Source organism: Calliopsis andreniformis, chromosome 5 (genome assembly GCF_051401765.1).
Source record: "Calliopsis andreniformis isolate RMS-2024a chromosome 5, iyCalAndr_principal, whole genome shotgun sequence".
NCBI lineage: Eukaryota > Metazoa > Arthropoda > Insecta > Hymenoptera > Andrenidae > Calliopsis > Calliopsis andreniformis.
This window is the reverse complement of record NC_135066.1, coordinates 11,121,902-11,148,680: the sequence shown is the minus strand read 5'-3', so window position 1 is coordinate 11,148,680 and position 26,779 is coordinate 11,121,902. Positions and strand designations below refer to the sequence as shown.

The following is a 26,779-nucleotide window of genomic DNA, read 5'->3' as shown; positions in this document are numbered from 1 at the left end:
TCAATCCTTTAAATAACCCTTCCACTTGTTTTCCTATTCATCACTAAGGATAGTACTCACAAATGAGTCGATGGTTTCCCATAAGTAGTCCATCTGTTTCGCAGGAATCGATGGCTACTTCAAGTCAGAAAGGAAATGCATTAAAAGTTCAACGAATTAGCTTTTACAAATTAAACCTTCTCCTCTTGCTTCCCCTTTACCTCTCCTTTTGCTCGGCTAGGAAGTTCGCCTTCGAGATAGAATTTAAGGGATTTCGGTTCGTATATCGATGGACTATAAAACTTGGTCCGATAGAGGTAGAAGCAGGACTGCTGGAAAATTTACTGGAAACGATGTCCTCCGCGCTGCACTCTGGCCACTTCTTAGGACGATCCACGGGAGAATCCCTTCCTGCTCTGAGGATACGAATGTGGACAATGTTCGAGACCTCGTTAAAGTTTCAGGACACGATGGGTAGGGTTGCCGTGGCTTGCACCAGCGTAGGAACTTTCTGGGCGAAAAGTGGAATTCGTTAATGCGATGCTTCTCATCGATGCAGGCGGAAGCGCCTTTAATGTACTTGCTCTATGGACTGGGGTCGTTTTGAATATTACGTATAGTCTATGAAGTTTCGTATTTTGCATGTTGCGGTTATTAATGACTTGTTTCCTCATTTCAGATTTTTTGATGTTTCAAATTCATGTAGACTATGTGCAGATTTTCAGAAACTTCGAAACTTCCAATATTGAAAGTTTACAAATGTAGCAGCTTCAGAGTTTATATTGTTTCACTTTAGGAACTTTCAACTTCAGAATTTTTCGACTCTGGAAACCCTCGACTCCAGAAATCTTCAGTTTCAGAAATGTTTAGTTCTAGAAATTTATTAATTTTTCACAAGCTCCATATTAATCATATCAGTTAAATTTCATTTATCACAATTCACAAGTGTGCTGTAACTTCCGCTAGTCACCTCCAACATTAACACTACAATACCCGTAACCAATATCTACATAGGTTATCTTTCTCTAACGATTTCTGCATTACATTCTCTGTGAACGTTGCCCCATAGAAATCGAATCCACCGAGAATCGGTATCGACGCCGAGAATCAGACGAAATAGCTTAGCCAGGCGACACAGAGGCCAATTTACAGTCACGCTTGGCGGCTGGTTTTATCCTGTACTGAATCTTCGATCTCGATTACAGTTACGACTAGATATACAGCACTTAACGATGTCGTCCCACCATGTAACTCGCCTGTAGGATTAATGCAATTATGGGAATAGAAGACACGAACGTATTAAGCACCCTTCTTAAAGGCAATAGAAAGTACCCTTCTCTTATTCGTTGGTTAGACCATATCGCCAACTTGTTGCACTTTCACAGACTTCTGTGATGCTCTTCTTTTTTTCCCTCTCGGTGTCTCTGCCGCGAGGATGGCACCTAGCGGGTGATAATAGTTAACGCGTCTTCCCTTGATGAATGTTTACGACCACTTTCGTCCTTCCATTCTCTGTCTACGTAGCGTAGAATAAATCACGAAGAAACGGGAGAATTGGATCGCTTTCTTGAGTTCTAAGGTGACACAGGGTTTCAGAGTTTAGATAACTAGCACCTAGAAACATGAATGCTAATTTTGTGTTCGAGAATTTTGACTCGGGGATGAGAACAGATATTCTATAAATATCCATTTGAGAAATGAAATCATTCCGTAATTTCAACTCTCCTGTCCACAATGAATAATTACTCACTTCTCCAATAGAAGCACAGTCTTTAACCCTCTTTGACTCCATTCAACTTACCTTATCTAACACCACCAAAAACGAATTAACATATCCCCTAATGAACTATTTAAATAAAAACTTTGATTAGACGAGGTTTACGAAAGATTCACACGGCAACTTGTTGCTCGCCGCGTGTTCCATCGCGTGGCATCGCGACATCAATTTTTCCCTCTCGAACGAGTAGTACTCAGGTGTCCTTCTTGAAGGTGTTCACGTGGCTCGCCGAAGCGAGTCCACGAGCGCGTTAAGTGTACGTTTCCCCTTCCCTGTCCCCGTCGATGGCATTACACCCGGATATCGAGCAAATGGAGTGGAAAGAGAAGTCTTTAGCCGAGGAAACGGCCGTAAGGCTGTCAGGCCAGGGATGAGCTTAGATGCGCCTCGCAGATAGGACGCGAAGAACGTGCTCGTCCTTGTACGGAATTTCCGGAGTCGAGGAGATCCTCTTTATAGATAGAACGACGTCACAGAGCTGACATAATTTTCTGCGTTCGATACTCTGATGGGACAGAGTCCTCTCTGCGTTTATTGCGCGTTGATAAGACATCCAGCGTTGCAATCGCGATTCGCGAGAGAGTTGAGGGAATTTGGGAGTATTGTGTTCGCTCACTGTGGCTAGGATTCTTGACTTTATTCATGTGAGGGGGTGTGTTTGAAATATTTCAATGAAACTTAGACTGAAGTTTGAAACTAAGAGTGCTGTGACATCTTTTTTACTTTCAGATATAATAGGATGTAGCAGTATTTGTTTTTTAATGACATCAAATTTTCAGCTTAAAACTGCTACCACCTATTATATGTAGAAATAAAAGGGGAAGAGGGGCATAATAATTGATACCCTTACTCTAGTTGTCATAAAAGTAGAGATCAAAATTTAGGAAATTGTCAATATTGGTTCACAATTTAAGTTGCAGGAATTAACTTTGAACTTAAAAAGGATTAACTAAAAATTGTAAGGGTTAACATTTTCACGTATTTAACTAGAGAGTGGTCTAAAGCAGTCTGAATTAATTTTGTTCCAGGAACGGTCACATGCTAACGCATCGAAACAAAAAGCCATATGAATGCAAGGCAGAGGGATGCGGCAAGTCTTACTGCGACGCGAGGAGTCTGAGGAGGCACACGGAGAACCACCACGCTGGTAGCAAGGTGAACGAAAGCGTTAGTCCTAGCAGTCCCACCACTGGGCCTCACACGCCCAACACGCCAGGAAGTAATCCCAGCACGCCGAGTACTCCCGGCGCCACGTCGACTCCAAACGGCCACGGACATCCGGCCCTAAAGCAGTTGCTCGCAACAGAACCCACGCAGCCGTCGCAGCAAAAGGTAAGTTCACGCATTTTTCGTGTTCCTTTGAAGGAGATACTGAAAAGTGTGCATTTGCCTTTGAAACGTCTCGCCCTGACGATTTTCGTGAATCCTTGGGCATTCTGTGTTGGATCTTTTCAAACATCCACTTGCCTTTCAGGGGTTTAAATTGTTGGAGTAATTGTGGTAAAGAGGATAGTTCTTTTGGAGAATCTACGACGCGGTCCATATTTCTTTAATATTTGGAGTGTTTATTGCTTTTAAGAATAGAGGAAGCTCTTTCGTGGGATTAGATAGGTCTAAAAGACACGGCAGGAGTGAGAGGACACAACTTCTTCAATGTTAGTAGTTTTAGTTATTAGACTTAAATCAAAAGAAATAAGAAATAGAGACGAAAATAAATAGAAGATAAAGGCTGATTCCTATGTTCGAGGAATCTGTAAAGAACATACTAGTAAGAAGATACAAAAAATGTTGAATACATATTCCTTTTTATTTTAAAAGTAAAAAAACTCAATAGAAGTTCATTGTAGTAACTGGAAATGAGAATTAAAAAAAGAAGACACCAGATTATTTCATAACTAAGAAGAAGATACCATTTCATAATTAATTAATGTTCTAAATTCTTAATATATATTAATACTTTGGAAAATACACCTTTTCTAACAAGCTTCATCAAGCTCGATCATCATAATAACCGTAACATATAAATTTACTTTCCCTCATTAATTCCAACATTGATTTGTCAAGACTATCATATCTATGCTCATTAAATATTATTATTATGATAAGATTTGTAACTACCAATGCGTCTACCGACTAATATCGAATTTAACCCAAAAGCCTCGCGTCAATTTGTAACACATATCGTGATACCGTCTTCTCAGAATTGCTCCGATATTGGTTCTTTCGAGACAGGTTTAAAGGCTTACAGCTTGCTAGATGAGTCGGTCAACGCGGATCTGAAGATCCAGCAACGTAAGAGGATTATGTGGATCGTCGTCGACTGTGTTACACGAACCTTTAACTGCACCCTCATTAATTTTTATATGTCATTCGTGGCCTTCAATTTGTCGTACTCTTCCTTGACCCGATAACAGGATTCGAGAAATTATATTTGTTCCTGGATATGAGAAACGCTGGGGATTACGGTTATTACAGGTAATTCTTTAATAGCGTCGTTTCGATTGATCCGCTTGTGAGGGTAATTATTGAAAAGCTGGAGGTATATTAGAAAATCTCTTCTTTTGATATCGCTGGTTAAATGATTAAATGTCGTAGCTATACGAATTTCTGAAATTAAATTATTTGGCACTGTTTTACGGTAGTCTTCTAGTAGAAATATTAATATTTTGAGAAATTAAATTGTATATTATTTAGCCTAAATTTTGTATTCTTATTAATATTCAAAATTCAATATCTAAATAATTCAGTTACAGAAATAATTCTGTTCTGTATAATTCCTATGAATTACTGTATACAATGATATCCTCTGTTTCTAAAGCGCTGTTGTAGTTTTAACTGCAATTAACTGAATGCACGCGAACGTGTTCATAATGTGTAATCATTACGGCGCTATAATAGCAAGCACAACGAAATTTCTCCATTTTCAATTAAGGATTTACGTGAACCACTGTAGCTGCTATCTAATTTCTGACATCTGCTACTGTCGCCAACGCGCGTGATCGCTAACTACTCCTGTCTGAGTTTCTACAAACTCGTACCACTGTCACGGCTGGCTGATTATGTGCCAACCTAAGTCTAACGTCGCTGGTCTTCCTTCACTGTGTACTACTGCAAACGATGGCTGACTGATACGACCTGTTTCTACTGCGTTGATAATAGCCCGCAATATCAAGACTCTGTTTACCAAGGGGCGTATTACTACCACATTCTTGATAATTATGCACGCTAATTGTTTGCGCTGCATTATTAACCTGCCCCTTGATGATAACCCGCCTCTCGAGCATATCGTCGCTGAACTGTCTTACCAGGAATTTCTAGTCTTTTTCTTCAAAGTAGGACCAAAGGAGATATAGTTAAAACTAGTTGGAATTTCGCTTGTAATTGAACTTGTTTTACTGCTTTTTTATCTGGGCGAGAGATCTTTTGCTCGAGTGCATTTTGTGTATTACAAAAACTTAGTGTAACTATGCGTATAATAAAATTTTAATGTAGACATTTGGTATGCATTGTAGAGCACATGTTTGTTAAACTTGTTTTCTTATTTTGAAGTAAGACATCTTTAGAAAGCGTGAGCAATGTTAACAAACACATCTGAAGAATTCAAATTTCTTAAGACTAGACAATCAATATCTAAACAATTACTTTGAAAAACATGACAATAACAATTCACCCTTCCCACGATTACAGTAACCCCAAAAATCAACCCCTCATTGCCCCACATTCCGTACACACACATACACTCGATCCAGTATCGCCACGCAGCTAAGAACCATCAATGTTCTCGCCATCGCCACCCTTCCGCGAGATCGGCCACCCCCTCAGGGTTCGCTGGTCTTTATTGGCTGCGACCGTCTGTACAGCATGGGGTCGAGCCACTTGGCCATTGTCGAACGATAAAAAGGAGGGGTCGGGCTCGTAGAAGAGGGGCGCGAGAGAAAACGAACTCGCGAGAAGAAGTCGTGGACCGAGGAGGGCGGTCTGTACGAGGGGGTGCGCTCACCCTTCTTCATCTTGCTCGGATCACCCCCGTCCACCGGGGGCCGGCTTCAGACCTGGTGGAAATTAGTTCTCGGCCGTGGAGCACGGAATTATTGCTGCTTTCAAAGTCGCTCGAGCCTCGGCCGCGCGGCGCTTACATCTGGGGCTGGAGGAGAAAATACAAAGAAAAGACGGGGCGAACGGGGACCGTGGCGAGGGGCTAGCGAGGGGTTGGAACGGGTGCTGGTTCGCGCGAGAGAGCGGAAGAAGGACGTGAAAGGGCGCGCAGGGGACGAGACAAGGAAGAAGCGAGGGTAGTTAAACCGGGGACTACAAATCTACGATATTGAGTTAGAAGTAAGGCGAACCCTTGAAGCGGGGGCTAATAAAATTTGATGACCAGGAACTTCGTAATGAGAATGAGACGCGGAAAGAGGTGGAACCGACGGAGAGATAGTCGGCGGGGATCGGAGGGGGCTGTCGGTCGAACCAACCGGCTATGAAAACTTCTCAGACGCAACGACCTCGTGATTTATGATATTTCATCGGGGATGTCGGGAGCCTTGAGGCTCCGCGTACCTGCGATTATTGAGCTTTTTTCATCGCGCGAATATGCTCTCCTGCCCCCTGTATTGGCCTAGGAAAAAATGACAGCTGGATATATTGGCCGAAACGATTGGAAATTTTAATTTAGGAGATCTGCCATTGCTGGTTTATTGGAGATACAAGACATTATCGGATCCTTTGACAGCTTCAGCGAATACGTACGTGAGGAATTATTTGTTCGTATGAGAGTAGAGATATAACTCATGCTACATAATTTGCAAGTAACATTATTATTTCTTACATATTGAACGTGGAGTTTCTACGTTTGAAATTTGGTCGATGATTGTCGATATGGTTGTGTTCATAAACTACTTCGAATACTATGTTAAGAAATAGGTAATCACGTTTCTTTTTCGGCTCTCCTGAAAAATAACAAAAAGGAACTTCGGTTAATCTGGCTCTCAGATATTTGTACAGTATTTATACTGATATCAAATGTTATTCTCATCAGTATTTGTAAATCTCATACAGTAATCGTCTGAGATAAAGTCTGTAGCCAAAGCTATTCTAAAAAATTCTAGTTCAAATGTACATTGTGCTTTTCCTGTAACATTAAAGTGTTCAAATATTTATGCACGATAGTCTTGCTAAACTCTCTACTGTCTATCATTACAAGATTATAGGACTATCTAACATTGAGAGCGTAACCACGACTATCGATTTATCAAACCAGGGTTCCGTTCAATCTCTTATAACACGTTCAAAGAAATCGCGATCTCTCCGAGCGCACAGAGCTCGAGTTCTCGATCGAAAAACGAGATTCGCCGAGGAATTCGGAGTCACAGAAAACAAGAAGGGTGAACGTAATTCTCAGCACGCGCGTAGGTGACGAGCTCTCGTCGCGCGAATCCACTTGAGAGGACGAAGGAAAGATGAGCCTGGTGTAGAAGGGACGTCGATGTGATTCGACATCAAAAGGCGTCTGTCGGTCGTTCAACCGGCCCTCTGATTGCACCGTAAAGCCGGCGTGTCTTAGAAATCACGGTTATCGCGGCAGAAAATCACTTTCTTGCTCGCGGAAGCGTGCACGCTCGACAAAAGCGGCAAAGGGCAAGGTGAACTCGTAAAGGGGTGGGACGCGTTGCACCGACGGGGGTGCATTGTCTGCCGCGTGGCTGCCTCTGTGCTGGTCACTCCCTACCGATTCCACTGTTTCTTCGACTAATGAGATTTTTAATTAATTTCCGTTTTCGTTTGCGCACGGGATGGATGATTGATATATTCAAATATATTCGAGGGCTGCGAGTTTATGTGCAACTTCATATTCTCATAAATGCAGTTAAAGAAATGCAATCGAAATAGACATTTGCTTCTATTTTCTAAATATCTACTGTAAATATCTTTTAATATTTATGTAAATTCTGTAATTTCTTAGATGTTTTGAATTTCCATAAATATATAAAACTTCACGGTATTTTTATTACTTATTCTAATGCGAAATTAGTGTGAAAATATATTTAGTTACACTTAGAATTTTTTAGAGAATCTTATAATAAGTATTGTGACAATTGAATATTCTCTACCCCTTTCTTTTTAATATATCTAAATCTGAAAAAAATGCAGCAATATGAAGTTATTTAAAAACGTAGTAATTTTTTAAATGTAATGGATATAAAACATAGGAAAAATAGATGGGTTTGATACGGTAGTATTTTACATTTTTAAAAACTATAATATTTTTAAATAACCTCGTATTTTTAGAATTGGTATAAAACTTTTTGCCAGGAGTAGTATATTCGTATTTTGACGACTTCAATTTTTCAATATTTCAATATTTCAACTCCAGTATTGTAAATTTGAGATCCATTATCATGCACAGTGCTTCCCAGTATTTCTTATTTAACTATTGCGAATAACTTCCACCCCATTTCCCCCGGTTTCGAACGAAATAAAAAGTTCATGGGGTAACGATGCGCAAAAATATGCGCCATTGTTCCCATTCACGAGAATTATTCGCGAGTTAAGAATGCAGTCAAGTTTCGAAAGCGCGCAAAGCGCATCCACGCGTTCCGCATCGTCCGTGATTAAAGGCAATTCACGGAATTCGAGCGATTCAGTCGATTCCAACTAATTACTAGAACCGAAATACCATCGCGAGCGCTCCTCAATCTTCCGCGAGCCGTGAAAATATTTTTCGTGGGATTTTCGCGTGTTTTATCTGCGATCCCCTCGTTACATCGACGATAGCAGCGCGATTTTAATCATATTGAGCCCTCGAAGCTTCCCAGTCCTTTCAACCCCCGTAATATTAACAAAGGGACCTGAAATTTCGTGTTTCCATGGACCATCTATTCAGGGAGGCTCGCGAATTGTGACTGTCATTGTAAAATCGTGAGCACGTCATTTAATACTCATTAGCTGAGTGTCCACTAACAAATGAATATTCGCTCTTTTTGTTTTAAAATTCTTCTAAAAAGGGGGCTTGAAATAGAACTGTGACGAACTCTTTGTCTTATCATTTTATCAAATTTGATAATGGTAAGATAACTAGGACTGCGATACATTTCATGAAATTTATATCTCGAAATACAGGATAGTCTATAGAACTGTAGAAAGTTGATTCAATTAAAAGATACTTTTAATTTATTTGGTATGCAGAGGAATACCGTTTATTTGCATTGACACGAGATTTATATCTGGGACACTCTTTTGATGACTAGTTTTATTATTTTCTGCAAACTGCTATTAAATCATGGATGTTATTACTTGGAATGTTCTTAACTCTAAATGATGGAAGTTGTGATTAAACGAGATCCTACAACGGATATACTGCAGTAGATATTGAGTGTGATTCAGTAGTGGTGTCTATATTTTCAAACATGTCAGAGACTTCGAGATTAAAAGACGTAGCTTAATAAACATTGAATCATTCTAGCTACCAATCATACTTATATCAAATAATAAAAACACTAAAGACCACTCGTATAATAAAACAAAGAACCATTTCTCAAAGCTCCAACTTTATCTTCAAAATGAAAACTTTCATCCATCATTTAGCAAGAATCCCACGCAGACTCAGAAAAACACTCTCCGCAAATAATTAATCTCCAAATACTCTCCTCTGGGTACAAAAAAGTAATTTCTGAATCTAGTTCCTCTCGCTCGCTGCTAAAAAACCCTTTCCCAGAACCACTGAGACCCATTTCCATCTGGCCACAGAAGGAGCAATTAACATATGTCTCAAAGCTCCATTTTCCCCTTGAAAATACAAAAACCTCTTCCACCATCGAAGGGCCGAACGCCCACTGTTTCCACGGAATATTCTCCAAAGCTGCCATAACTGCACTTAACGCGCGCTGGCAACGGCGAGCGTCCCGCTTCGATTGCCGCTTCAGAGAGACTCGTTCCGCGTGTACTCGGTCTGGAATTATCTTCTTAGCGAGGAGACATCGTGAACTGGGTCAAATGGAAAGCCCGAGGACGTTTCGTACACAAGCCTATCCTCTGTGCACGTGTCCCCCCTGTTGCGCGGGTGTGTGCACGGTTCTCGGCTTCAGAATCTCGATCGAAATCGGAATCGCGGGAAGTGCTCTGCAGGTCTGGTCTGGAGTGCCTCGAAGTTTGCAAATTACGTTCGACCGTGTTTGGACTCTCGTAGTCTCGGCGCGCTCGCGTCTCACACACGTATCCTTTCACGTGGCTCCCGCCGTGTGCAGACACTGGAGATCCCAGCGTCGAAGTCAATCGTGCCGCGGAATTCATGATTCTAGGAGTTAACGTGCAATCGGGCTTGTCTTTTGTGCAACGCTGCGAAGCAGTTGCGGGGATCGTTTGCGCGGGATGTGGGACAGGGGCGCGAGTACTGGGGAAATTCGATCGTATTTGTAAATAGTAGCTTCGCTCGCTGGGAATGGAGAACAGACTCAGGGCATTTTATGTAGATTAGAGGGGATGAGAATATTTGAAGAGGTTCGAATAAATTCTTGGGGATCAGAGGGCTTGAATGCCTTGGCTGTTATTTCATCTTTAAGGCGTGACTTTTAGACTATTTTCTTTATTCTCGAAACGCAAAGTAGAGGTAGTAAAGGTAGTATTAGTCTTGCTTAGGAAATACTATTAAATTGTAGATAGAAAATTCATTTATTTACTTTATTTTAGTAATAAAAGATCCTTAACCCTTCATACTGTTATGTCGAGTGTAATTCAACATTTTTAAATTGACTTATAATAGGGAGTTATAATTAAGAAAAAGAAGAATTATTGGAAAGAAAATTGAAAAAAGTTGGGAATACAGCAATCCTTGATCCTAGCAACAATCTCAATCGCAATAGTGTTAACAATCCTTGAAAGAAAAATTGTACATCAAACGTATTCAACGAACATCAATTGATTCATGTTGCGTGTACAAGCAAACTGTGTATGACAGACAGCAATGGCTTTAAAGGAGCCAGTAGCGTTAAAACGCGAGTTAACATGGCAAAACGACAAGTGTCTGAGCGTCTGAGTCGCAACAGGGAACTGGCTGGTGGGATCCTCGAAGTTTCATTAAAATCAGCGAGGCGCGGTTCTCGTCGTCGGGTCTTGGCGCCGTTTAAAAGTTCGTTCCGCCCGTAGACGATAATTACTGTGGCAATCGTCCGTTCCAATCGCTAGACGGAAAAACGGGCTGGATAGAGATGAGCGGGACTGTGGGGGCGGAAGAGGGCGAAGAGCCTGCTCGCGAGAGGACTGCCATTACGTGGTAATTCCGTTAAGATGGCGGCGCGCGGAGATACGATATATCCAGGGGGTGAAGGCGAAACGAAAGCGCGAGCAGGGCGACCATTTCGCCTGGAAATCGGAGGAAATTCGATGACGAGGACCGTGGGAATTACCGGGGGATTAATCGACGACCCGCCGCGATTATACGCCTCAAAGAAATCGGACTCCTTCGTCGGATCTCGCGTCATCGAGTTCTCACCCGCCGAGAACTCATCTCGGATCGCTCTTTGTGCGAGGAAACTGGATTTCGCGAGAAGGGATTTCCTTCGACTTTTTTTCTTCTTTAATGTAAATTGCGATTTGCTCGCTGTTTGTTCGATTTAGTTTCGTGTTGAAGTTCGGAGAAGGTTGAAAGAGGAAACATATTGTTAATGATTTGGTGGAAATATTGTTGATAGGTTAAATATAAGAGGGAAAAGGGAGATGAAAAATTGTCTGATATTAGAAAGATACACTGTGCTGGTTAGATGGCAGAGAAAGCTTTGAAAGCTCTTTATATAATGTCTAGAAGCATTGAAAGAAAAAAGGTGTGGAGAAGATTATAATACATTATAATACACAGAAAAAAGTCTTAGGGATATAACATTTAAAAAAGCCAGCCTGTAATTTCTCTACGTTTTAGTTTTACCACTAGAGCAACTAAAAAATATTAATTGCAGTGCAAGAATCTTTTACATCACATTTTATTTTTATCCTTTATTACTCTTCCAATAGTCTTTCCAATTATTTTTCGTTTAAACTCGTCTGCAAATGTAAGGAGCGCATTAACTATTCATAATACTTATCTTCATGTGTATTTTACATTTGGCGCTTTAGAGAATTCGAACTTCGACTGCCGTCGGCCAACTTCGTCAATCGTCGTCGTCAATCGATCGTAGATCGATCGTCGTGCTTCGTCGACTGCATTCGGTTCTTGCCGCGTCGGCTGTTGGACGCGTCCATGGTTATCGTAACGCGCCAAAAATTGGAGAAGTGTTTTAGACATTTATTGAATTTAGAAATACTGTCGTGCCTTCTGTGTGTCATATAAAGTGGTTTGCTGCAACGTGAGCAGAAGAAACGCCTTTCATTGGAAGATGCTTTTGAAGATTGAGTTTGTGCTTGTTTTGGTTCGGTAAGTGTCATCGTTTTGAAAATAATTCTTTGTAGTGGTTATGTAATATAAATGTCGCTCTATATAAAAAGCATCGTAATTGTAGTTCTATTCGAATATTTTACTGTAATCATCTTTTTGGTACTTAACCTCAGTTGGTATCGTATGAATTTTTAATATATAGGATTACTGCCATTCTATTATAATAACAGCAATATAAAAAAAATCGACAACTTATCAGTTTATTAACATATACATAGCTACGTATTTGATCGATGAAAATTGTCACATAGGTATCGGTATATCGATCATATTTCATTCTTAGGACATAAAGTAGCGTTTCAATTTTCTTCTTTCTTTTGTAAATTTAAATTGTACATGCATAACTGTACCTATAGATAGACCACATTCTATTTCATTATAGCTCCTAAGTTACAAACCTTTCTTTTTAATAACAAAAAATTAGAGAATTGCGAATCGACTGTTAATTCATATCTAGAGGTCAATATTTACTAGTTCTACATAAAGCATTTGTAGTACTCAATAAAAAAAATTGAGTTGTAGAGGATTAAGTTAAGTATTTTTGAAATTTTGTACAAAAATGTTCACGAACATTCCTTGACCCATTTCGGGCTCTCTAAATTCAAAATCCAATTGATTCTTAACCAACCAGCAAACGCTGCACTCGTTTCCACGACTTAAATTCACAACCAGAAATAAATCGAAGTTAAAATCTCAGCACAGAGCAGCCAAACCCTAAGAAACCCTAAGAAACCCGAAAATCGAGGAACCTTAACAAAAACCTGCCACAAACTCCTAAGTTACGATCAGGACTCACGGTGGAACGAAACAGAACTGTCCAAATTGCACTGGTTTCCGCCTCCATCTTTCACGGAAGAACAAAACGCGCGCGCCCTTTGAACCGCGTCGCGTTTCCCTCGCTCGTGGAAAATAAACGAGCCACTACAACCAGGGCGCAACGTTGTTCCACGTCATTAAACCTCGCTGTTTCGCAAGTTTTTCGAGGTCGAACGCGTCTTTGAACACGCTTGTTCGACGCCCTGCAACAAAGTGTGCGCGCGCGCAACGAGCACGCCCTGCGTGTAGCTGCAAAAATGCAAGGGAGGAATAAAAAGGAAGGGAGTCTTTTTATTTTCCGACTCTCGACGAAGAAAAATAGAGAAACAGACCGCGGGGCGTAGGTAGGGGTTTAACCGTTCCCTGAGCTTTCGATATTCCATCGGCAGAGCCTCCAAGAAAAAACCTAAGCACCAGCATTATTGATGACCAGAGTGTCGGATGCGCCAAGTTGATTTATCGGTCCGCGGGAAAGAAATGTTTTCACGAGGACGCGACGAGAGACAAAAGCTAGTGACTGAGGGAAGACGGAGAGCGACAGGGAATCGCGGGCGATGGTAGGACAGCGGGGGTTGAAAATTTACGATAATATTTGCTGGAGTCGGACAGACTGTGAAATGAAATTTGAGGGGTACGCGACTTTCGCCGACAGAATTTTATTCCCGTTCTATTAGCTTTCGGAATAACCGCGCAAAAATAATCGGGCGAATCCTTGGCGGCGGTGGAATTTATGCAGACTGCGCGAAGGGGTGCCGCGGCGGTGGTTTTTACGCGACCGAAAGTGACGTGAATCATCATATTTTCTGTGAAAACTTTCGCCACGGTTCTTTGTTGGGGCTGTAATTGAAAATTGGAAATGATAATCGACGGGACCTCGGATGTTCGTTTTGTTTCTTTGGTGATGGTGGTGATAGAAGGGTGGGTTGAATGATTACTTGATGGTGTGTGTGCATAGTGATGATTGGTAGTAATTTGATCGATAAATGTTGGCGTTTGTTTATTTAGATTCGTAAGAGAATTAGGTAGTCCTTATGTAATCAGTTTTTGTCTTCTATTTCTGATTCCTTAGTTTAATTTTTGTGGCATAATCTATATTTCTATAGGTAATTATTTTAATCGATTAGTATTAAAACATTAATATAAGGGGACTCAAATAATAACATTAATGATAATTACTGAGTTCTTCTCTCAACATTTTTATCTTTTATTGATACACTATGAGATCTCTTATTATTCAATCAAGTTGTTTTGTACCTAATTATGAAGATATAAATACTCCAAATTCTTCTATATTGAATTTCATAAATCAACAATTAATTATATTAACGTAACACATATATATCACCTTTTAAATACTATTCATATTCATAATATATAAAGGTAAATTCATAGAAAATTTTACACCCTAATATAACATAATATAATATTTCCTATTTAATCTATTTATACTCCTTTTCAACTTGTTTGTGCCACATTTTCCCAACAAAACTATTTACCAACCTATAATGAACACCGCGCACATGCATCGATCGAGGTGGAATTGTCACGTACCAAAATCAAGTCTAATTCACTAGCATTACCCCTTAATTAGTGAATATTTAATCATCCTCGCAAAATATCCCTCCAAATAGAACAAACGGAGGCAGCGACAAACCACGTAGACATTTCCTGTACAATCCACAAATTTTATTACCGAACATATCCTTTTGTCATTGATGCGCCACGAAATAGATCGTTCATTACCAAACAGAACAGTTCCGATGCCCTTTTAACTAGTATCATTGGTGAACTGTTACAGAAACATGTACATTCGAGCAGGAAGAATATATTAAATCGTGGATCGGTCGATTCGGAAATATATCGAGACTGCCAAAACCGGTATCGCGATCATAAATAACACAGGAGCAATGGAAATTTATGTTAATTCAACGGTGTGGTCGAAAAGGGGTAACGAAATGAAATTTTAATGAGTCCAGCACGCGTTACACCAATCGAGAATAAAATCTAAATTGTTGGCTTACACTTTGACGTGCAACGTTGCATAGTACAGTGGTTTTTAATTTACATCGACTCCAGTATGAATATTAAATTACGTATGTTCAGAAGATCAAATTTAGAAAACTATTTTATAAATTGTACATTAAGAATTGATATCATAGGTGATTCTTTATTTTAAGCACTAGAATTTTAAATAAATTTTAATTAATTTATATTCTACAGTGCTGTGACTAAGTAACTTTGCATACAGAAATTTTCTTTACACTCCCAAAATTGTCATATTTCCAACTTGTGATAGTTTTCTCGAGGGTGTCCAATATCAATATGTCAACCCCAACCAACCTTCGACTGACGTCCACGAGAGAACAAAGAAAGACTAAAGAGGACATACTCGACAGCGAGGGGATGAGGGTCAAGTGTATAGCGAATGGGCAACAAGGCGAGCCCATAATAACTCGCGATTCAAACATCGAACGAGCAACGAGATTTCGTTCTCGTTTCGGTCGGGGAGCGACCGAAACGACGCGTTCTAATTCCGCTCCGCGAAGCTTTTAAAACGAAGTGCCCACTCGAGTCAAGGGGTGGGTCTATCGATTCCATGGGAGTTCGCGTGCGATTTTTATGGAGCCGTCCGTATTCTCTTATCCGTGGATACTGCTGAAAGGGGAGAGTCGTAGGGACGGACGACTTTTTGTTCGACTGCAAAGTAAATCCCCAGGCAAATTGGTATCGTTGGCGATCGACCCTAGCTTTCGACGCGGAAGGAGGGCCGCGGAGGAAAATTGTGGGCACCCTTTGACACGCAGGATGAAAAGAGGGATAGCCACTTATAATCGGAGCATTTCAGAAATCTCTATACGAAGTCGATTCGAAGGTTGAAAATTTCGATGTACTCGTCTTTTTTCGTTTTTCGATCTCTTTTTTTCATTCGTTCGCGAAAGCATCGACGGGATGTGTGGTTATTAGACTTGCGAGCACGTTACTCGACTGAGCTTCCATTCACTGCGAGATTCGAGCTTTCGAGAAATGGTCCAGTTCGAGTGTCGTACTGTGCGAGGTTGGTTTTAATTATTGATGCGATAATTATAGGGGCAAGTGCACTTGTTATGCTCAGTTCTGATGCAGTGAATCTGAATGTTTAGTATATTCGGTATGGGTATTAAAATGTTTCATTCTTTTTTTCATTTTAGGCATTAAGGTATTATCTTCCACTAGGAATTTTTAGGAAAGTCTACAGAGTGAGTATAGTTGATTAGAATTGATCGGTGCTTTGAGATTGTTTTATCGTATTACATACATTACTGTGCATAAGTATTTGGACACTTTCGCATTATTGGAAATGCATGATAAACTTACACTTTTTTATTTATACTAACTGATATTAAATGTTTTCTTTTCATCGGTATGTGTAAACCTTATACAAGGTGTTTCTTTTACTCAGGGTCATTTGAAGATCACAGTGTTATAGGTCATTGAATTCGTCTTGATGTGTACTACAATGCTGCATCATAAAAATAGATGTCAATGTGTAAAACAAATGACCTTGAGAGAAAAACACACGAATCATAATATTTCTCACTTTGAACTAAACAAATTTGTTCTGACACATTTTTTTGTATCAGCAAACATAACGAAGATATTTGAATGTGCAGAATAAAATAATCATCTGAGATGAGATTTGTAACTACAACTGTGTTACATAATTCTACTTGGTGTATTTTAAATATTTCAATAACGTGACAGTGTCTAAATACCTATGCACGGTGAGTGTGTATCCAATATTGACCAAAATGAATAATTTCTCTGCGAATATATCACACACATATTAATTTATGAAGCGTCGTTTGCATCGCGATTCCTCTTGATTTTTTCTCTCCAAGACGCGAAACATCGTTGCTTCTGGTAGGACGAGCATCTCTCGCTGTTATCCATGACCGCGTCGAGAGATATCACAAAAAGCTAATCGGGTTCGTGCCGAGCTTTAATCAAACGGCTCGACGGTAGCTGTGCACAGCAGAATATCTCGCTCCGCGCTGGCTTTATCTTTGACCGAAGCACCGCAAAAGTCGTGTGTATCCCTTTCGAGGCCGCGGAACTAATCGAGTTTCCCCAAGCATCCCCACGGACAAAGTGCTCGATGAGAGCTTTAATCTAAAGTGCTTGTCTACGTGAGGATTCTACGCGCGGATAAATACACGTGTACGTGAATCATGTTATATACTTCCTCTTAGACTCACTTTAAGTTATGTACAAGATAGTTCCCTCTCATTTTTGTGAAAGCTAATGATCTTATTGCAGCAGGTGTGAAGATAAATAGGCGGTGTGACACAAATTAGATGACTGAACGTTTGCAAATTGTTTTAATCGAGATATTCTTTGTAGAGATCTTCTTGAGAAGAGTGGGTTTCAAGGTAACTCTTTATGTGGTCATTAGGTTAAAAATTGAGTATAGAAATAATATATTTTTTATGGTTTATTTCATGTACTTCTTGTGAAGTACTTTATGAAGTTTCATGGTTGGCGAAAATGTTCTATACTTGCACTGATTACAGATATTTTGAAATCGTTTAGTTTGAAGAAAATATGTCTTAATCCATTTACAGAGTTCGAATCTATGGGTGTGGAAAATTGCTAAATTTCGTGACCTATTTCTTAACAAACTATTACAGCAATTTAGATCAAATTTTGATTGAAAATTCTGTTAAACACAATTTTCCGAATTCCATCATTCAGTATATTTAGTAACTTCTATGGAGAATATTAAATTTAGTGTTCAGAGTAAAAAATTTTCACTATACCGTAGTATAGTCAAAAGTGTGTATGACGTGCATTAGATTAAAAACAGCAAAATCAGTAGATATGCCTCTATTCAGACACATCTCACGCGTTCTTTAGGCGTCTTCTGAATAATTAACAACTCAAAAACAAAGTCCCAAGCGCAACTTTATTTTTCTCCATTTTCGTCTTATATTAACCTGTAGAATCATCTCTTTCTGACACCTGTCATCGAGCACCCTGTATATCAACTGATTTCTCATCCATTCGATAGAAAAAGAAAAACGATTGCCTTCATGCGTTTCCAGTTCCCACTCTGCCCAGCGATTGTTCTCCACTCTGTATCAACCTCCACATTTCAGAAACTCGTCACCAGGAACTCACCTGATCCTAACGAGCAAGACCTCCACAAAGAGTCACCTCCCATTCGCATCCCTTTCACGAACAATCCCTTTGAGCTCTACGTCACAGCTTATTACCTCGTCCACCGTATTCACTCCCTTCGAGAGCATCTATTCGAGCATCTCTTTCGGTCATATCGAGCCGCCCCTCGGGCGAAGGGTTGGCGTGTCGGCTCGAACGCATGTCCATTCCCCCCGAAAACTGTTAATCATCGTACGATCTCGTCCTGGCCGTCGATGCTTCATCTGGCCGTCTATTCGTCGTGCCGCTGATTGCAGCGGGAGCGAGTTACAAATCAAAGTCACCGTTCCGCGGCGAGATACCGACAGTTCCGCTCGCTCGTCGGTCGAAGACGCGGGGGCGGAGGCAGAAACGGTTTGCGGAGAGCGACGTTGGTGCAGCGTCGAATAACGCCCGTGCACGATGTGCAAAGCGACAGGGACAGGCTCCGCCGGGGAGATAGACAAATAGGAAGGACCAAGGGGGATGGGAAAGAGGGGCCGAAAGAGGCCCTCGCATAAATCCTACGCAACGTCGACGCATACATATTCATACGAGGGCGCAAAACCAACACACGTTAATGCACCGGCGATATTAACGCAAACACACGCACGGGAGCGGCCCGTTGGAAAAGCAATAGTCGCGTTGTGGCAGGGGGCGGGCGGGGGGCGTGCAAGAAGCGTTGCACTTGGTAATCGTGGCGGGGCGCGAGCGAGACCTACGCGGAACTTATAAAGCGGCGAGGGAGGTGGGGAACGGGCGAAACGGTGAACAGAAATGTAAGAGCAGCGACTGGTTACGTTCCTCTAGCGAGCAGCTGAACACCAGAGTGGATTCCGCCGAGCGTTCGTTTGATATACAGCTAATTAGAGATCGAAATCTCGGCTGGCTCGCCTGCGCGACGACGCGAATGTGCGAAACGGTGCACGCCGCGCGAGTCGCTCCTTCGTGTCCTCCTGGGTTATACATTTGCTCCAGGCGTGAGAAATTAGGGTGGAATCGGGCACGGGGGAGGGAAAAACTTGTCGGTGAAATGGATCGGATGTTCGCGATGGGGATCAATGAGTTGCTTTGGAGATAGCGAATGCTGATGTAGTTTGAAGCAAGATTCAGGGGTGGTTGTCATTGTGTACGTCTAGCTAAGTGTTGCTTCATTCTACCATTTGCGATGCTTCAAATTGTATTTTGTCATAGACACTAATTTGTTCACAAATTGGAAAGCACAGTTAGTAAGAATCTTTTTATAATCAGACGCTGTATCTATTATTTTACTTACCGTATTGTTATGGTAGTCAATATATACTGAAGTGCATTATGACAAAAATGAAGATTCAATAAGCGTCTTCCTTTTCCAGTGCATGATAAAGACGATGAAGGTTCAATAAGCGTCTTCCTTTTCCAATACATGACAATTGTATGCATTTCAGAATCATTTGTTTCATCTCGTCAAATATAAATCTTTTTCGTTGTAAGACCCTATTACATGATACCATACAGTATTACATTAAAAGTCTTCATATCATTCGACGAACTCGAGAGAGGGACAAACACAATACTACTCTTCTTTACTGCTCTTTGTAACCATTTTCTTTAAGATTCGTCATAGAATACCTCCAACAGAACGCTGTATGTCCTACGACTATAATAAGAGGCAGAAGAAAATTTTCCATTGTACATAGCCCAGTTTTTTAAACGATGCAGCCTGGAAAGTACATTATCGTAAACAGAAAGGAATCATTCTGAATTGACATCGACAGTTATTGAGAATGGAGAATTCTATTTTGTTCTTGGTTAAAATCGAAGCTCTTTCGCAGAGTATTTTCACGTGATGTTTCTTGTATCACGCTTTTCACGAGCACAATCGCTTTTACATTTATTTTAAATCATTCAGAAATATTTCATGATGAGTGTTTCCACTGAATGCGTCTACTTGACGTAACGAGTAATTGGCACCTGAATGCGAGCTGTTAACAAGCCTGGCGATCATTATACTAGAAACGTTTCGTGGTATCGTATGTTTTGATACGTAAATCGCGAATAAAATAGGTGGAATAGAACGTGGATCTTTGTGCAAATATAATTTCGATTTGTTTGATTAATATCTGGTTACTAGAATATTTTGCCCTTTATTTTGTCTGCAAATGATTATTAAACATTTCCTGAGGTAATTAGTCTGGTTATTTAAATACTGAGAGTATTATGAAATTAAATTTTGGCAGGTTTAATATAGTTACGATATTTAATAGAATTTTGTTTGATTTATTCCCTTTGTATTAGATAAATTAGATAACGATAAAGGAGAAAAAATGGTGATGGATATTTTCAGAAGAAAATTTGATAAATTTCGATTTTGTTCGCTCTGTACGGTATAATTTTATCCGACGTGATAATTCTGATTACTTGATTGTTTAAGCACGCGTGGAGATGCACGAGAACGCATGAAAGAAAAATAATTTATTCAGTGTCACGTTATCATCGCGCAATCATTATGTTTTTCACGCGCAATTTGATTAATCGTCCCAGTATTTTCTCCTTTTGTGTTTGCATATGATAATGTGTAATCAAATTTATTTCGTAGGGAGATAATCGCAAGGTACACAGAAAGTTATTAAAATGGTGCGTTTTGTATACAAGATGGAATCATTTATAATTTTATAAACCAACATTGTTTAAAATAAATCTCGAAATTAACGTTATGCGTGCCAGAAATTCCAGCAATATTAATTGTATTTCTACTTTCCTGGAGATCACATTCAAATTTTATACCAGAAAATGATTTTCTGTTTAAAACGAAATTACCATTCATCTGTCTAAATTTTAAAAAGACATTAATGCAGAAAATGTTTAAAGCTCTGCAAAAAAACATCTAGCAAACATACATACAAATTTTAACCTTAATTAAAAATTAAAAAAGAGTTTAAATCATTCATAATTAGAGGATTGCATTCCCTTTATTTTTACTGTCCAATTCAAAGATCTTGCAAAGTTGCCGCATTTTCCATCTTCCATTTGATGTTAGACAGCCATTCGTCGATCCATAAAGATAAACAATAGCGCGTCCGAAAAATCGACCATAAATTCTGCCGGACGTGTTCGCTTTTCGTTCGAACGGAGGGCCATATTTAAATCACAGACAGGCTTGATATAGGGTTAATTGAAGATCGAAATCTCGACGCGGGGGCGTGTCTCGATTGCATTGAAATCGATCCAGCATCGATTTTTAAAATTTCAATAGAACAAATATTCGATCTGTGGTTTGCTAAACGCATCGATCTTAACACATGCAAAGACTTAGCTAGAATATTTCAAATTTCAAGTGTGTTCCCACGAAACCAAATCTTAAATAAAATTAATTTGTGAACAGTGATCTCCAAATGAAACTGCACTAAAATTATAAAAATTAAAACCTACTTAATTTGAAAAAGAAAATTAAAACAGTTAAATTCAGAGTGCATCTATGGAGATAATGTTAATTTCTTTTCATTCTAATTATTAAGGGCTTGTTAGATGTTTTAATTAATAATAATGCCCAGTATTATGCAATTTCTCTTCATTCTACATCCTATATTACATATTCCATTGAATTTCATGCGTTTGTATTAATTCTGGCATTAAATCCTATCTATCTTATCCGCGGATTTCGACATGTTTCGCTTGTAGAACTTGAAAGCAAATTTGAGAGGAAATTTCAGAGCGATGAATCCACAACAAATTCGTATGCATTGAGTAGACACGGAAAACTATTGATATCCTAATGCAATTTGTTTGAACCTGCGGTCTGCCAACTATTTCGCCGCGCCTGTATCCATATAACTAGGCGCCTTATTCGGTCAATCGTATTATGTTGCGATAAAATTTACGAACTACTCAGGAATAGCTATTAGTATAAATGCCTTCATAACCCGAGAGATGCACGTGTGTATCATTAAATTGTCAAATTACTGCGACACTTAAAATTCTGTTAACGACCCTCGTAACTTCTACAGGAGCCTTCAAATGTTGATCAGATTTCGCCAAACGTTGGTATTAGTCAATTTGACAAATATTATTAAAAAGTGAAACAGAACTATTCTAATAAATATTCCATTGAAATTGTTCGAATTAAAAAACATAGAAAATTAATATGAATGTATAAGAAAATCCACTGATCAGTTAAGGTCAATGAACAGAGACACCCCCACCACGCTACCTAACCCACTCCCTCTCCTTTCAGTTTGCATACTTTCCAACGAAGGGAGCTACCATCACATCGACTTCGTCTTTACTACACTAACAGCGTTTTAAACCCCCTTGAAGGAACCAGTACGCCATTAAAACAGTTTAAACCCTCTTCTCTCGCCACACCCCTAAAACAACTTTCTGGCAACGTTATTCAAAAAACGTTCACCGTCACGTCGACTGTGCCTCCCGCGAGTTAACATTCTCGTAAAGGTCAAAGCGAACAATATTTTCCTGAGCAAAGTGCAAATTGCGCTGGAAGGGCAAACACGCCTCAGTTTTGATTCGGCGAGCTGTCGAGCGGCGGGAAAGGTAACGATCGAACGCAAACATTTTTCTCCCGCGTGTTGGAAAACGAAACGGAATCGAGAAGGGCAGGGAGGGGAGAACTCGCCGCCAGTGATAGTGGAATTTTAAAAGAGAGCTTCCCTGTGCTTGCCGCTCTCGCGCACTCTTCCACCCCCTTTGCCCTACCAAAACATCGGAATTACATCGGACACGGAGCAGGTTCGACTTGCACTTGCAAATTCCCCTCTTCCCGTGTTTTTTCTTTAGCGAAACAGAAGATCTGGCGATTTCGTTACCGCGATTTCGTTGGTTCATTCTGCTGGCTCGCCAGCTCACTCTGTTTGTTTCGTTCGAGTTAGCGGGATTCGATTACCGTGTTGCCTCCTACATTTTTGTTACGGACAGAAGCTGCTGCGAACGTTAGTTAATTCTGTAACAGTTTAACGAAATTGTAAATTTTTGTGAAAAAGTATGTATGTATTGTTTAAAATTTAAAATACTTCTGTTTTGTTACATAATAAAATTATGTATCTTTTTAGAAAACAGATAAGAGGCATATATCTAGCATTTCTGTTTTCTGGTTTCTGAAAAGTTATATAATTTCATTATATAACATGTAGTGTGGATACACCTTAAGAAATATTAAAAGAAAAGGGAAGTATTACTCGATTGATTTCTTACAAACTGAGAAGTTACGAAACAAATATTGAATTTTCTTCCGAAGTGGGAATATTAATTAAAGTCTATGGATTATTATTTATGTTTGCTTATAACTTATGGTGTCGATTCAGATTTAGTGTTAAATAATTCAGTTCCTAGCGAGAGTCGTATATCACTTTTGACAGAGTAGGATGTTCGAGGATGAAATATTTTATTAAGTATATATATACTGCAATTGTACCGTTGTATTGCCTCGCGATAACCATGGTAATTTTGTGAATATGTATTTCTATATAATCCTCCTTTCGAATTAGCAATGGATTAAATTTGTAGCTCGTGGGTAGCTTCAGAATTTATTGCTACTGTTTGTTCCGCTGTAAGCTACTTATCTCGAGAAGATAACGCCCAACGAATCCGTAATTTAACGTTTCAAAGGGGACAAAATTGACATGTACTTTCATCGTTTTCGTCTCTTTTCTACCTTTCGTACTTCATCGTAACGACGAGGAAATGGACAAACGCGATACGAAAGTACTTACTTGAATGATATTCTACAAACTGAACTGAAAAACTGTACTTACGATTTAACAAATCATCGAAAGGTATCGCTCTTATGGATCAAATCCAAAGTATGAAAAAAGGAAATAATTATTTAAACATCTATTCCATGTATTATATTCTCTGTAATATCAATACAATCTTTTACTAACTTTCAAACTATTTAACCATGAAATTTTTGCGGATATTTATAAATGTCTATAGAAACTTGTTACGCAATTAAATAATATTAATATATCAAGTGAATAACAGTAACGCGATATTGCTTGGGATAAGAAAAACAAAAATGGCAAGAAGAAAAATAATTTCACGTCAAAGCCTCCTCGTGGCTCAAGCTCATATCGATCCTAAAAATATAACAGTTCGGCACGGGATCTTGAAATAATATTTTTGCTTTCAGAAATAAGATTTACCTTTTACCGCCTCTACTAGTTCTCTGTTTGGTTAACCTAGTTCTGACGTCGCGTACTTACTACGGATTCGATCTTCGAACGTATTTACTACTCCAAAGCAAGTAAAAGAAGGCCCACCACTGTTGCTCTTGCACCGCTATCTTGAGTGCATTTTGCAATTCAAAATTCCCCGCGCGACATTAAAGAAACTAAATGTGTTGTCAGGCACGGAAGTACATTGAAAGCATTTTACTGTCAGATTTTTCCAACAATTTATCCACGACGGAAGCTACCACAGTTTAGTTCTATTCAAGTGATTTATTCGCACTGAATGTTCCTCCCTTCTTTACTATATTTTCAGTTTTGCAATTATTTTCTGAAAGATTCTTATCCTTCTGTAATAAGAATATTTTTTATATTCGACGAAAGCTTCCATGGAGATATAAATAGGGAAAGGTCGTCGGTCGAGAAAGAAACACTTCGAAGTTCTAGACAAAGGAAACATCGCATTGCAAGTTTCGCGGTTCCCACGTACAGAGAGAAGGAGTTATCGAAAAACGGCGAGTGAGCTTTTCGCTGTAGATTTTGTCCCTGTGGAACACGGGGGAGAGCCAGAGAACTCGGAGCCCTAAAAGTTTCAGGGCGACATGGTGTGTAATCGGGTCGGGACCTTATCGAGTTTTCGTACTTTCGAATTCCAACCGCCGGGACGGAAGGCACGCCGCGAAATTTGCTTTTCGGCTTCACAGTTTTCAGTCTCAATGGATAACTTTTACCACGCGCCGATGGATTTAGCTGTCGACGGTTCAACGTTTCCTTGCGTCTTATCGTAGTCGAATCGACGAACTTTTCTCTAAATTAAAATTTTTTCTGCTCTTTGGTATCCTTCGTCATTCATCAAATGGAATTTCTTTGGTTGTATAGGCGTAACGAATTGTTCTGATCGTGAGTTACGAAAATAGTTAACTATGAAGGTAATACTTCGAGATTGAAATCCAGAATGATATCCTGAATAAATATCCTTTCAGAGTTAGCCACTCGTAACACTTCTTTCATAATATTGTCGCTTTAATCATAGAGCTGTATATTATAAAAATAGAAAAATTTCAATTTCGAAGTTCAGCACCAACTCATGAGCGGTGTAACGTGAAGGATTAAAGGGCGTTAAATTGAAAGTGAGGGAGAGAGGAGCGAGACTAGTTCGAGGGAGAGAGAAGTATGTACATGTATATAAGTATCGCCTAGGCATCGCAGCCAATCGAAACGGAATTCCACTTTAATGCCAGCCTCGAATGCCAACCCCTCGACGATATTGCAATTAGGCCTGTGACAGTCGATCGAACGTAGCACACCCTGTTGCACCTGTCTATAGGGTGTCCCGTTTGATCAGAATTTAACCATGAAGCTGACATAACGCTTTTCAAATATTACCAAATTCCACAGTTCTCAAAATGAAAACTAGCCCAAAAATTCCAATATCTATTATCAACAATTCTACCTACCAAATCTTCACCAGCAATCTACTCATTCTCCATATGAAAGAAAATATAGTAACCCAAGGAATTTGAATCATTGTTATCGGTAAAAAAGGCTTCTCTATTAGAGATAGACTTTCCATCGAAAGGAACGTTCCAAAGGAGCTGAATCGGATCGACAGAAACAAATTACTCCAGGCTAATATGCGCGGTCGTTTCTAGTGCCATTTCCTCGAGGCTGTCAGTCAGTTCTGGCTTGAAAGAGAGTCAGTTCGTCGAGCACCTTTATCGATCTAGGCCTCTAGGGAAAAGGAGTAACGTAGAGACGGAAAAGTGGTCGCTACCGCATCCCACGAAACTTTGGGAAAAGTTTCGCGAACGGGCTAACAAACGAGCTCTTGCCCCCTTCTTCCTAGCACGTCAGTCCTTGAGGAAACTCGACGATTTGTGTAGCGAAACGGTGCCGTCTATGATTCGGGAATCGATAAGCTGCGGTGTTAAGTGGTCGAAGAGGAAACGCCATTTTTCGGTGCCCTACTTTGCCTGTTTCTGACGTGGTCTACTTTGCCAGAGTTGGGAGATTTTTTCTGGGCAAGAGGAAATGTTTTTGTGAATATAATGCTGGTAATAGGTATTTAGGTTCATTTGGAAGCGTTGGTAGCTTGTGTAGGGAACCAATGAAATTCATCCCCCTGAAATAAGCAACCCCGAAAATTTGTGACACCTGTTGTCGAACACTCTATATGTATGTTATTGATCTGTGCAGTCCTCGCTATAGAATCGTGGATCACTGACAATTTTGAGGAGACTGACATATCTCCAAGGTCAACTTACATTTGATAGGTCAGTATAGTCTTACCAAAAGTATGAGTGACAATATATGTATAAAAAGTATGAGTGACAATATACGAAAATTCAATTATCCTAAATAGTACCAAGACAGTGAATATAGTAAGAAGTTTATAACGATGCGACACAATCCTTTCTATTAATTTTTGCTGAACATTCTTCTGCTTCTGTC

General features: G+C 39.7%; 1 protein-coding gene across 1 annotated transcript in view; it reads left to right on the top strand.

Annotated features, from left to right (window-relative positions):
- The window catches only part of LOC143179705 (uncharacterized), a 441,599-nt gene that overhangs the window by 335,284 nt on the left and 79,536 nt on the right, over window positions 1-26,779 (top strand). Inside the window, exon 8 of the mRNA XM_076379021.1 lies at window positions 2,785-3,088. Within this exon, the coding sequence (XP_076235136.1) occupies window positions 2,785-3,088 (304 nt within the window). The remainder of the gene's footprint in view (window positions 1-2,784; window positions 3,089-26,779) is intronic.